Raw genomic sequence first — 14684 nt, forward strand, 5'->3', positions numbered from 1 at the left:
TACTGAATAAAATAGTTGCCAACAGCTTAAATGCAATGAGCAGTGAACACATCAACAAAAAAATACTTCTTAATTGTCAATGCAGAGACTCAGAGGCATGGATGAGCACATTTATGAAAGTATCATTTCCCTTTGTATGATGTAAAATAATCTGGTAATTTTTACCAAGAGTGATGCCAACACCCCACCAAACACGTGGTACACCACAAATTATACCACAGTAATAATAATAAAAAAATGTGTCCGACACATCCATGAATCCCATTTCGCCACACACACACAAAACCTGCACTCTGCAACACATTTTTTTTTAAATACGTAAAATGGTAAAGGTGCAGCCCTGCAATCACATGCTCATGTCACTACACTTTCCCGCTGCCCTCTTCCACGCCGGCCACACTTTATCTCATAACATGTGATCTGCCATTCAAATCTGGTGTACCCAATTATACTGCTGGGTGGACAGGGCGGGGGTGTTCAAGTAAATTGCTCTTTGTTTTACCTGCCACGCCGAGAGATCGAACTGGCAACCTGTGGATTGCTAACCATTGACCATGGCACCATCCCTCAAAACATGCTGAAAATAATTTCTCTACTGTCTCAAAATTATTTCGATACTGTCTCATAGGCACTCGAGAACGAGGAAATAAGGAGGATATATGAATAGGAAATAGAATAGAATCAGTGGGACAAAAATAGAACACTTTAGCATAGACCTCAAGGCATTATCACTGAAGAAGAAAGTGGAACAAGCAGTAGAAGCAACAATATCCTTAGTCGTAATACTCAAAAGAAAATGGATAACTGAGAAAACCTTAAAACTAGCACATGAAATGAGAAAAATAAGACTACAGATAAAGGAATTGGATGAGATGGCGACTAAGTACAAAATGCTATGCAATGAGGCAAGGACATTGGCTAGAAAGGATTGGCAGGAATGGCTGGAAAAGCAATGTAGCGACAATGAATACTACGCTGGAGAATACAAGACTAGACAGCTGTACAAACTAGTCAAGAGCACAAATAGGAAGTGGCAATTAAGGCAAACGGAAATAAAAGACAAAGACGGCAAAATCTTAATGGACAAAGAAGAGACAAAAAAGAGATTAACTGAGTAGTGCAGCGAATTGTATTGGGATAAGGATCAAGATAATAAAGAGCTGGTGGATGAACAAAAAAATATATCCCCACCACAAAGTGATAACGAAAATGAAAACATATTGTTTGAAGAAGTAGAAAAGGAAATAAAACATCTAAAGAAAATTGTATTTCATAAGTGGACGGCATATGCGGAGAAATTATAAAAGCTGGAGGAAAGTAACGTATAAAAAAAAATCCATAAGCTATGCAAGCAAGTATGGAGAGGAGTGGACAAATGCCATACTTTTGACGATACCCAAGAAAGGAGATCTCACCCATTGTAAAAATTACAGAACTGTCGCAATAATGAGCCACATGGGGAAGAAACTAAGGAAAGTAATATAAAATCGACTAAAAGCACAGACTGAGGATTATTTAGCAGATGAACAGGCAAGCTTTAGGAAATATAGGAACACAGTACAGAAAATCTTACTATTAAGACTTACAGCAGATAAATAAAAGAGAGAGAATAGGCTGGTTTACAACTGTTTCATATATTTCCAGAAAGCATTATATTTGACTAAGCAAGATACAGTATAACGAGTGCAACATTAATATATGGAGTAGGGGAAAGACTGATACAGATTCTGGAGGATATAGGTGAAAGGTCAAAGTCAGCAGTAAAGTTTAGACAGGAAATAGAATGGTTTGAAACAGCAATAGGTATGAGAATGGGAGATCCACTATCACCAAACACCCCACCGAAGAATTGTAACCTTATCGTGGCGGTGGGGTTTGTGTGTTCCAATGACCCTCAGAGCTATGTCGCCTGGAGTCTTGTACTCCTGATAGGGTCTCTCTTGGCGAACAGGTCTGGGGAGAGGTTCCAGACAAATAACGGTAAAAAAGCTCCTCGTGAACGGTAAAAAATACAAAAATCAGAGAACCTCACCCCGGACAAGGGATACCGGGACATACCCCTGGAGCTAGGCCTGGGGGTGGTGTTCACCGGCAAGCACCTGGTGGCCGGGTGACCCACGTAACCCGGTCGGACCCAGCCTGAAATGGCTATGTCGTGCCGTCCTATAGGCCCACCAACCGCAGGACGAAGGGTGAGGGGTGGGTGCGTTGCCAGTATGGCAGGCAGAGGGATGGTCTCCGAAGGACTGGACCTTGGCAATGGACACTAGCTATTGGCACATGGAACGTCACATCATGGGGGGGAGGGAAGGAGCCAGAGCTGGTGGAGGAGGTGTAAAAGTACTGACTAGATAGAGTCGGTCTCAACTCCACACCCAGCATTGGCACTGGAACCAAACTTCTCGACTGGGGTTGGTCTATTCTGGAGTGAGAGGCCCCGGGCAGGTGTGGGGATAATAACAAATCCCCGGCTGGGTGTTGTTCAGTTGGGAGTTTGTCCCAGTGCATGAGAGGGTCGCCTCAATGAGACTTTGGGTCTCAGAAAGGAATAATTTTACTGTTCTCTGTGCTTATGTACCAAACAGCAGTTCAGAGTATTCGGCCTTCTTGGAGACGGTGGGTGCAATGCTCGACAGAGTGCCGCCTACTGACTCCATAGTCTTACTGAGCGATTTCAATGCTCACGTGGGCAACGATGGACATACCTGGATATGGATGATGTGAACCCGAATGGTGAGATGTTATTGGAATCCTGCGCTAGTCACGGAATGTCATTAACAAACACCATGTTCGAACACAAGGATGTTCATAGGTGTACTTGGTACCAGAGCACCTTGGGCCAAAGTTCAATTATTGAATTTATAGTTGTATCATCGGACCTAAGGCCATATGTTCTGGACACTCGGGTGAAGGGAGGGGCAGAGCTGTCAACCGATCACCACTTGGTGGTAAGTTGGATCTGACGCTTGGGGCAATAGTACGAGTTTTCTGGGAACATCTGTTGAAAGACCCAGTGCAGAAAGATTTCAACTTCCACCTCCGGGAAAACTTCTCCTGCACTCTCGGAGAGGTCGTGGACATTGAGTCTGAGTGGAAGATGATCAGGACCTCGATTATGGATGCAGCTGCGAAAAGCTGTGGCCAGAAGGCAGTTGGTGCCTGTCATGGTGGCAATCCAAGGACCCGCTGGTGGACACCAATGGTGAGAGAAGCTGTCAAGTTGAAGAAGGAGGCTTTCCGAGCTATGCTCGGAAAAAGGTCTCCCGACTCGATTGAGAGGTACCAGCTTGCCAAGAGGGTGACATCTGCAGCAGTCGTTAAAGCAAAAGCCCGGGCGTGAGAGGTGTTTGAAGAGACCATGGAGAGGGACTACTGGGCAGGCTCAAAGATGTTCTAGAAAACCAGAACATCTGGAACGTAGCCCAGGCTGTTTTTGGTAAGGGTGGTGTAACATTGATCTTAACTAAGGAGATAGTCGAGAGGTGGAAGGAATACTTTGAGGAGCTCTTCAACCCGGTGGACATGCCCTCGTCTTAGGAGGCAGCCCTGGAAATATCGGGTGGGTCAGATCCATTACCACTGCTGAGGTCATTGTGGTGGTCGAGGGCCTTCGTAGCAGCAAAGCTGCTGAGGTGGACGAGATTCGCCCAGAGTTGTTGAACGTGCTGGACAGTGTAGGAGCGTTGTGGTTAACACGCCCCTTCAATGTGGCATGGAATGCGGTTACAGTACCTGCGGATTGGCAAACTGGGGTCGTGGTTGCCATTTTTTTTAAAGGGGACCAGAGGGTGTGCTCCAACTACAGAGGAATATCACTATTCAGCATCCCAGGTAAAGCCTATGCCAGAGTGCTGGTAGGACACTCTGCCCGGTGGTCAAACCTCAGATTCAGGAGGAACACTGTGGATTTTGTCATGTTCATGCAAAAATGAACCAGCTCTATTCCCTCTGACAGATATTTGAGGGGTCATGGGAGTATGCTTCTCCAGTCTACCTCTGATTTTTAGACTTGGAGAAAGCATATGACTGTCTTCCCTGCAATTTCTTGTGGGAGGTGCTGTGGTAGTATGATATACCGGTGCCACTTTGGTGCACTATCTGGTCCCTCTATTCCCAGAGTGAGAGCTGTGTCTGTATTCTTGGTGTTAAATCAAAGTCCTTCACTGTGGGTGTTGGACTCCGCCAACGGTGCATCTTCTCTCCACTCCTGTCTGTGATTTTCAAGGCACGGCCAAGGCATGGAGAGCATCTAGTACGGGGGCATGGAGGTGGCGTTGATGTTCTTTGCATATGACGTTGTCCTCTGTGCTTTGTCAGCCTGCAATTTCCAGCATGCACTTGAACGGTTTGATGCTGAGTGTGAAGCAGCTGGAATGAGGATCAGTACCTCCAAACCTGAGGTCATCTTTCACTCCCGGGAGATGGTAAATTGATCTCTGCAGGTGAAGGGGGCACAGCTGCCCTTAGTGGAGGAATTTAAGTACGTCGGGGTCTCTTTCGCGAGAGGTGGTAAGTGGAAGAAGGACATCAGCCGGCGGATCGGTGCAACGTCCGCTGTGTTGCGGTCACTGTATTGTTCCGTAGTAGTGAAGCAGAAGCTGAGTTCTTGAACAAAGATCTCGGTTTAAAGCTCGATCTGCATTCCCACCCTCGCCTATGGATATGAGCTTTGGATAATAACCGAAAGGATGAGATCATGAGTACAAGGGACCGAAATGAGGTATCTCCGCAGGGTTGCCGGGCTCACTCTCAGTGATCAGGTGAGGAGCTTGGTAATCAGGGAGAGACTCAGAGTCGAGCCGCTGCTCCTCTAGATTGAGAGGAGCCAGTTGAGGTAGTTCGGGCACCTGGTAAGGATGCCCCCTAATAGACTCCCCCTGGAACTCTACCGGGCACGTCTCACTGGGCGAAGACCCCGGGCAGCCCAGGACATGCTGGCGGGACTATGTTGCTCAGCTCGCCTGGGATTCCCCAGGAAGAGCTAGAGTCTGTCGCCAGGGAAAGAGAGGTCTGGGCCACCCTCTTCAATATGCTGCCGCCGCGACCCTCAACAGGACAAGCGGATTGAGAAACAAACGAATGAACGATCACATACTTTGAAAGAGTCATGAATGCCATTCAGGATGATGGCACAGGAATATCTGTACAAGGAGAAATAATAAATAACCAGATATTTGCAAAGGACAACTTATATCTGATAGAAGAATGCTGAGTAGTACTGACAAAAGTGTTCATATGCTGAATAAGTCAGGAATATGGAATATGGTCAGGAATATATGCAGGACTGAGGATTAATGTGGAAAAGACAAAGGCGATGGTGTTCAGAATGGAGGACATTGAGAAAGTGGTAATACTAGACAGCAGCAAGATGTGAATGTAAAGATACGTTTATACATTGGAAGTCCACCTACATGGGACAACAACTGCATGAAAGTGAGGATATCAAAGGCAAAAGGAGTAATGGCAGGATTCAATAACATTTGAAGACGCAAACATGGGACAACAACTGCATGAAAGTGAGGATATCAAAGGCAAAAGGAGTAATGGCAGGATTTAATAACATTTGAAGACGCAAACAATTCAGCAATAAGACCAAACTGAACATTTTAAGAACATGCGTGTTCTGTACAGCTGTGTATGCCTTGGACATTGAAAAAGACGGACAGAGATAAGATATTGGCATTGGAGATGTATTGCTATAGAATACTGCAGCAAAACTGTACCCAAAGTGACCAATGTAGAAGTAAGAAAAAGTTTGCACATAGAAGACCTGATGCAGGCAGTGATGAGAAGGAAACTGGAACTACAGTATTTGGACACATATGTAGGATGGACAACAACAGCAACATTAAAAGTGTGTTGTTTGGAAAAAACGGAAGGAACCAGAAAGAGAGGAAGACCTAACGGAGAATGGCTTGACGACGACATAAGAGATTGTTGTTATATAGATGGGGCACTACTTGAGCATATTGGCAAAAGACAGAGGAAAGTGGAAAGGAATGACGAAATGTGCAGTGGACACCTCTGGGCTATCTGTCCATGGACCGTGATAATAATAACTGTCTCATAATTATATGCTTCTCTTTGTGTCCCGAAGAAAAGTTAATAAATTTACTTCTGTTCGCAATGCCAAAAGTAGGTATAAACATGTTGAGCAATGTTCAGTTAAATATTTATTTTTAATTGGTATCTGTAGGTTATCTCGTTTAAACTTTTATGATATGATAAACTACATGACAAAGAAAAATGCATAGCGACCCCTAGTAAAAGGCAACCATTTTCCTGTCATAGAATAATATGAAATCAACTTATATATAGAAACTGGATATACTAACGTATCAAAATATGTTTCTATGTCACAGTCAATGAGTTAACTTTAGGCTCATCAGACACACACCTTTAGATGTAATAATTGTAAAGAGAATACTGTACCTCTGTTGAAGAGTCAACTGTGATGCGTGATATTAGCTCTTTAGTCTGGAATAAAAAAAAAACACTATTAGGATACCAGGTTCATATTGAGTTACTTTCATGATATATGTTTCAAAGTAAGAATCAGAAGTATATAATAATTACATTTGTGTGCTTAGTTTTAAGTCATAGTTCAGGGTTATGAATGTGAATGCATAAATCTCGAGCAAATGGTGCTCAATAATAATTTCCTTACACACTATTGCTGGTGTGTTCTGCCTTTGTGTGCATATTTTTTATCCTGATATTGTTTTTGTTAGCTGAAATTTAATATTTAAATTAATTTAAAAAACACTAAGAAATCCACAGATGTTACAGAAACATCATATAGAATCCTAAACATCTATGGACTTCCTAAAGAAAGATCTGCTCTCCCAGAGATTACAGAATACATATTTTCCTTAGGAGAATAAGGACCGAGATTGTGCTCAGGTAATCAGCATAACTTAGTCTTCCATATCAGAGTGTGTCATGTATGGTGCTCCTGCTGCTCAGCAGATATGTATGCTTCTGAGGAGAAGTAGCTATGGCCAAGCACATTGCCAACGGCTGGCTCTTCCATACCCAGTCTAACCAGCATGTAATTAGGTGGTCGAGAGGAGAAAGCAGAATCAACATTTTTTTGTCACTTCTGTATCCCGATATCCCCACTGATTTTCATATAACCCTCACTGAGATTCACTCCCAGCCCCTCATCATGGTATATTGGCCTGATAAAAGTTTTTAGATATCGGGTTCTTGTTTTCTTGCAAAAAAACCCACATGCCCACATTTCACATTCCATTATGTGTTGTTAAAAACATAGAAAATGTGTTATTTTTCAATTTATATAATTAATACATGTTTTGTTATTTTCTTTTTACGTCATCATGACACACCTCTATGCTGATGCAGTCTTGGTCGAGGGAACATTTTAATCTGTTTTGGATTTTAATAAGTAAACAACCTGAATATAGACCCATATCACAGAATTGTTCCTTATGAACCTTCCAATAAAATGTCAAGCCTTAAAAACATTCTGGTTATTAACACATGTTTTTCTTGGTTTCATGGAGTGGCATGATTAAATATATAAAAAACACAACATTGCACAAAATTTCAGCACAAAACTTAGGATTATTATCGTGGTGCACCGTGGATTTTAGGACTCTTGAAAACCATGCAACATACATTTTTAGGATCCATACAAACTGTTCCCCATATCAAAGTAGATACTTATGAGAATAGGTTTGCCCCCTTTTTTTCTGGCAACAAAACAGATGTTAAGGTGTTAAAACACCAAACTGAAACCTTTTACAAGGTAAGAAGGGCCGCATTAACCACAATAATTGTGTTCAAAATGCATTGTATTGTGGTTAATGCAGACATGATTCCTTGTAAAAGGTTTCAGTTTGGTGTTTTAACATCTTAACACCTGTTGTGTTTCCAGAAAAAAGGGGAAAACATATTCTCATAATTTGGTACTGGCAAAAGATGTCCCATGAAGTAGATACTTAACTTCACAATATTAAAATACCTTTATGAACACTTTATATGTACGTGAGAGAATTATAGATTTCAAGAATTACAGACCTGTTCACCTCCTTTTACATGTGTAGAAACAGTGCGTGGACTAGCGGTCACGAGTGGTAATAGCAGGTAGTAGAGACTATATAGAAGACAGTACATACGGCTAGCAGTCACAAGTGGTAATAACAGCCTAGGTAACAGAGATTGAACGATCTGGGATCTTCGGGAAGCTTCGGGTAAGTTTGAAGAACCTGCAAAAGAGTTTGAAAAGTCGGGGCGTGGCCAGGGGTGGAGGGATGGCCATGCTGGGGATAAAAAGGGGCGAGGAGCGAGGTTCGGGGCTGCCGTGGGAGTCGGGGTCATCGCTGTTTTTGGGTTGTCACTGTGTCTTCAAGTCGTCGCTGTCCAGTGATCGCGTCTTTAGTGAATGTATTGCTTAAACTTTAAGTTAAATACTTTAACTTTAAATAATAAATTCACTAAAGGAGCAACTATTAAATGCCATTATTTTAAATCGACTCACCTCAACACCAGCCTTCTCCAATTCTTGATCACCCTCAGCAGAAGTGTCCTCTGAAATCTATAAGACAAAATGTTTCTCATACTATTACTTCCATTTGTATTACCGTACAGCAGGATCTAGATCTAATAGGAAAATAGGTAAATTTGTAAATTTGTCCATGCTTAGAGAGACCATAATTGCAGTTGATTTTCTTAATGTATATTTAAACAATAATGAACCACCCAACATTCTATGTATTGAATGTAGCTCTACTCATATATTTACTTGAAGATGGTTGAATTGGGCATCTCAATGCTATCCAGGGCAACCAAAAAAGCATAGAAAACCCTTTTTGACAAACATAAACAATTCAAATGACAGCATTATTAAGAGCACAGGTTGAAAGTATTGAGCAGTGATTTAACACATTGTACACATCCCAAGTACCATAACCCCACAAAGATGAATGATGGAAATATGTAATGATGGATGCAGCAATATCTCTAATTTGTGCAGAAAAAGAAAATGGGTTATGATTTGGATGGCTATTGGAAGTGGTATGGCATGGAAATATATAGGAAGAATGACAGGAACCAACATGTTAATTACTGTTGAATAAAAGGTCTGAAATTCGGACTTATAGAGGGGGAACTCAGCATTGCACACAACCATAATCAGCTGGATGAAGGCCTCCTCAAGCCATTGTGAGCTCTCACGGTCTTGTGATGCAACGACCTTCTGCACGAGTTTATATTTATATCATCCTCTTTGGAATGTTCTATCGTTTGGATATCACTCCATCATTAGTATCCACCATCGGCCATAATCCTTTGTAGTGACGTGCCCTATTCGAGTCCATTTATTTTGCTTAAATCAATGTCCTAAATTGCGTTTGTCATGTAATCCATTTGTTCCTATTTCTGTTTCATCATGCAATTCAAAGCATTTTTCTCAATAGATTTAGATTTTCTTTGCAAATGTCCATGTATCTGATGTGTAAGTCATAACGAGTACAGTACCATGCATTGATTAAAAACATTATTCTTCAGGAACATTAGTTTGTTGCGTTTTATTAAGTTTTCGAAAAAAACTCTCTCCTGCACTGTCTTATGAATACATTATCTGATGTATTTTACAGTTGTCTCTCTCCAAGAGATATTTTCAATTGTTTGGTTAACTATGTAAGTGACGTTTGAGTTGCTAATTTATCTTGAAACAAACTTTTGAACTCTCAGCTAATGTTCTCTGAAGTAAATTTTCAATTAGTTATTGTATTGACTGTTATCAGCAAACCTGAGATGCCTATTGTTTGCTACATTTTTAACTATGCTTATTTATCTAAAAAAATAAATCGAATGTTGCTCTGAATAACTTCGAAGCATGTCTTCCTCCTTGTAATATATATTTTGTTACAATTCCATCTAATCACAGTTATGTTTTTGTCAATTATTATTTTTCGGAGTATGTTTTGTAACTTAGGCCCTGCTTTACAAGATCTTGTAAATGTTTTATAGTAGATAAAACGATTATAAATCCAGCTTGCTCTTGTGGTTGATTATGTTCTTGTCCATTAGTAAGTCATGTGACGTTTTGGGCAATGTCCCTTCTGTTCTATGAAGAAGGGAAATTTCTTAAAATGTTGCCTATTATATATATTTTTCCTGAGGCAGTGTTTTTGGCAACTATGCGTTTTTGTTAATTGTGCTTGTGCATCACTACCAAAGCAGTATCACCAAGTAATTAAGAAATCTAAGTTGAGCAGGACAAGTTGCTAGAAGGGATGATAGTTCATCAAGAACTATAGAGTTGCAGCCAAAGGAGAATATTCAGAGTGGGGATGGAACAGATGCTAGGTGGTTTGTTACATCACATGACCATAACATATTGTGATGGTCAGGGTAGAACTTGGTACAACAGTGGATAGATCATGACAGTAGATTTACAGAGTAAACTTTAGATTATCTGCACAAATGTTGCTCAAGCATGTATAACAATATATAATATGACCTTGCAGTAATGTTATCACAAGCGCTCTCTTTTGACATTTATTGTAAATGATGCACATTACCATTATCTCCTGATGATGTCTCACTTTTTTCTCGACATTATCCCAAATTTGGGAAGGATCTTACTTTCATCAGTATCTTATATTATGGAGAATATGGTATATTTTACTTGGACATTTCAAAGCATACTTTGCCAACAAAAATATAAATGTTGACCCAAGTAACGTTAAGATAAAAAAATAAGTACTTTGTAAAGTTAGAATAGCTTACACTTTTGTACATTCTCTTTATTTTGAGCACGTCGAATGGGCTGAGACATCCTCGCTGACCGATTGGAGTTCTCTCATTTGGAATGGGGATGATTGTTGGGCTGAAATGATCTGCAGAAGATGACCACCTTTGACACAACAAAAGAGAGCACAAATGTGTTACAAATCAACTAAATCACATGTTAAAATATGTTTTTGTACACGTTTTAATATCCCAAAAATATTTCAAGTATTGATGTGAAAATTTTGCCTTTATTAAAATTACGTTTGATACTTATATATGAATGCTGTTATAGCCTCCACACCATATTGATAGAGGGTTATTTGATCATACTTCACCACGCTAGTCAGTACAGGTTAGTGAAGGATGGGAACATAGATGTAAGCACATAGAAGTGAAGTACGACAAAACACATTCTGCACTGTTCCCTTATGACTCCGATGTAGTGCAGCTACGAAGAAAACGCCAATCCAAGCACTGTTGGTTCAACCCGGTTTAGTTTGAGATTCAACAAAATCAATCATGCACAATCATGGTAATATAATTGACGTCGATATCAAATCCAAAGTTAATCCAATAACATGATTGTCACAAGCATGTATCTAACCTGTCATGGAACAGCTACAGTTGTCTGGGTGAAAAATGGGCTAAGTTTTGCCCAATCCTAGTCAGCTGGCTCAAAAAACGTAATAAACAATCTGGCTAAGTGTGCCTGCACTATCCTTTCTCATTGCATCTCCCGAGGAGTCATCTTCCTGAATTCCACACCACCACCTCCATCGTCAAATCATCATCATCAACAGTAATAAAAAATTAGAATAGGATTTCCCCTTTTATCTGGCAACAAAACAGGTGTTAAGATGTTAAAACACCAAACTGAAACCTTTTACAAGGAATCATGTCTGCATTAACCACAATACTTGTGGTCAGAATGCCAACAAAAAACATACTCCAATAATATATGCATTGTCTTTGAAACTGATTGGTCCACACCAGAGACAGCTTTCTTTGGAGCCTAGTCTCAAAAGGTGTTAGACCAGAAGACGCCAAAAGGCGTACAGCACAAAGACAATGCCACTATCAGAGTATTGAGAGCTCGGGGTGAGCAGCTACATCACGGGACCTCCTTTGCCAGTACCAAAATATGAGAATAGGTTTTCCCCTTTTATCTGGCAACAAAACAGGTGTTAAGATGTTAACACAGTTAACAAAACAGTTTGCCTTGGAAGCTAATCCCCCTTTTCCTGAAGACGACTGCTTGTGTTGCAATCGAAACGTCGTAGTTTTTTGTTATTTTTATTATTTTCTTTGAACCTATCTACGTGACTTTAACGAAAGACCCAAAAATATGGTTATGCTCAGGCTGCTGGCCGTAGATTGCTCCCCTTGAAAGTTATCCAAATTAAATTCATACGTGGAATTTATCTCTCTAATAAGAGGAGAGCAAAGTTCTCATTCCTCCCCAAACTGCCCTAGATGCCCACGAGGGACCACCCAGACATACCTGCATCTATTTTGGTTGTGCCCAGATATTAACGAATTCTACCAGGATATTGCTAAATATTTCAACAGGATCTGTTGCACAAACGTCAGGCTCACTGTGGACTTCTGCCTATGGGACCTGAAAGCAACGGGAGTGTCTAAGCCGAAGTATACTCAACTCCAAGCGTTCAATATAGTAACAAGGAAAGCTATCATAGGCAATTGTAAAGATCACCAACCCCCCTCATGTAAAAGTTAGGAGCCGATCATTATATGCCATGTTTGCAATGGAGCACCTTAGTAACAAATTGAAAGGGAAGGAATGGGAATTCGAGACAGTATGAGCCCCCTTTCTCAATAATCCCATCAAGAGCAAACTACCGGAGAGCCCCATGCAATAAATTGAAAACAAGGAAAATTGTGGGAATGGTCAGGAGGAGGTGGGGGATAAACTACCGGAGAGCCCCATGCAATAAATTGAAAACAAGGAAAATTGTGGGAATGGTCAGGAGGAGGTGGGGGATAGGCCCCAGGGCACACCTTATCCCAGATTACCCTGAGAGATGGCTGATCCTAGAAGGAGGATGAGCATATGTGGGCCTCAAGTTCTGTTCTTTTCTTATTTTATTCATTATATTTCTTATACACCCCCTCCCCCTAGGTCCCCATCCTCTGCCTTTGTTAGACAATTTACTTGGTACACCTTAACAAGCTCCTGTTTAGGGAGAAAAGCCTACCCACAGGGTGCAATACCCAGACATGTAGATCTTACTTGTATGTGTACGTGTCCTCTGTTGTGATTGTTGATATGGGTTAAATAAAAATACAAATCTGATGTAAACATTGTGATGTATCTATAATGAGCCATTTGTCATCTGATTAATTGCCACACATGTTACAAAATTATAGAAGTGAAGAGCAGGAAAAACTACATATGAATATATTTTTTATTGGGAAAGTTACCTGAGTAATATAACATCCTTGTTTAATACAATTGTCAAATGAAGACCGATTAATTTTGCACGTGTACCAAAAGTGTACACAACCCCGTGAGTTATTTTCGTAGACAATGTGAGGCTGTCTTGTAGTTCTTACCTCTCATAATGCATGATGGAGACATAATCATATGGCAATCCTAAATCATGGTCACTGGAGTCCCGACACTTAAATTGAGAGAGCTCATCTAAATAATAAAAAAAGACAAAAATAAGTATAGCACTTGCACTTCCAGATAGCATTGTAATGTACATATTTGTGCAAAACATGTAAAATTCATGAATAAAGCTAAACAATAACATGGTCAGTATAAATTACATTTTATTCTGAGGCTAGAATCAATGCTATAGCAAATCATGGTTTGGGGCCATTTGTACTCATATATTCCTATACAAAATCATATTCAATGGCATACAGCCTTAGAATGGTAAAGAGGCTTTAGAGCCTTTAAACCTTAAGTAGGTGTTACTATACGTTGTTTACTATTATGTTATTTTTGAACTGTTGTTTAGAAAATTAGAGGTTGGACGTTTTATTGAACTCATACGTCGTTTGTAACTAATGTTATAGCACTCACCTTCTTTAATGTTGTCCTCTTGGACCTTGATGTACTGGTCACGGTCGCTCCGGCAGTGCTCGTGCTGGAAGCCGAGCGCGTGCATCAACTCATGCAGAACCGTGCCCTTCTCCACCTTCCCGGGCTCCAGGGACACAGACTGAGCCCCTCCCTTCTTGCCCAGGAATGACCAGCTCCTGAACAATAATAAAGCATTGTTGATAATATTTGAATGCAGCACTATACATTTAGATTGACCTTCAGCCTCCCCATATGACAGACATCATGTTTGCATACAGCAAACATACAAACTGTATCTGAAATCTTGCCATCTGAGACGTTGGTTTCATTGCTAATCCAGAGCCTGCCTTCCTCCCCTCAGCTTTCAATTCAGCAAGATGCGTTATAATAACATTAAATATGCTCTGGATTTATGAAGCTTTTACATTTGACTATATGTCAAAATGGTATGAAAATTAATGGAAAAGACACAGTTTATAATTGAAATAAAAATAGATTTTTTTCGTAATATTTTTAGAGGGAATGAAGAGTAGGAGGTTTCAATTTCGATTTAAAGCTTTCGTGACTGCAGGGATTTATATTCTTGGATCTTTCGGTAAAGTCACGTAGAAGGAATATAATCATCACTTTTCACAATCCAAACATAGTAATAAAGAACATAAATATGAAAACTATTACATAACCGTTTTAGTGACTTGCTTAACTTTTTCCTATCTTACGCTGGTATCCTTTATTCACTTCTGTTGTTGTAACTATCTGTCGGCACACACGCTCGCCATCTATTACATTTAGAGGACCAGAAGACAGCATCGAGTCGGTATTTCTGGCCAGCATGCAAACGTGATTTATAACTTTGATCCTTAGTTACGTA

At 40.4% G+C, this 14684-nt stretch overlaps 1 protein-coding gene across 2 annotated transcripts in view; it reads right to left on the reverse strand.

Annotated features, from left to right (window-relative positions):
• Positions 1 to 14684, reverse strand: part of LOC144736793 (uncharacterized) — an 870278-nt gene that overhangs the window by 164358 nt on the left and 691236 nt on the right. For both annotated transcript variants that reach the window (XM_078619432.1, XM_078619441.1), the window contains 5 exons: positions 13814 to 13989; positions 13336 to 13423; positions 10759 to 10885; positions 8504 to 8560; positions 6433 to 6477 (listed from right to left, as the gene is read on the reverse strand). In XM_078619432.1, coding sequence (XP_078475558.1) covers positions 6433 to 6477; positions 8504 to 8560; positions 10759 to 10885; positions 13336 to 13423; positions 13814 to 13989 — 493 coding nt within the window. The remainder of the gene's footprint in view (positions 1 to 6432; positions 6478 to 8503; positions 8561 to 10758; positions 10886 to 13335; positions 13424 to 13813; positions 13990 to 14684) is intronic.

This window comes from Lampetra planeri, chromosome 3, assembly GCF_965212315.1.
Source record: "Lampetra planeri chromosome 3, kcLamPlan1.2.h2, whole genome shotgun sequence".
NCBI classification, from domain to species: domain Eukaryota; kingdom Metazoa; phylum Chordata; class Hyperoartia; order Petromyzontiformes; family Petromyzontidae; genus Lampetra; species Lampetra planeri.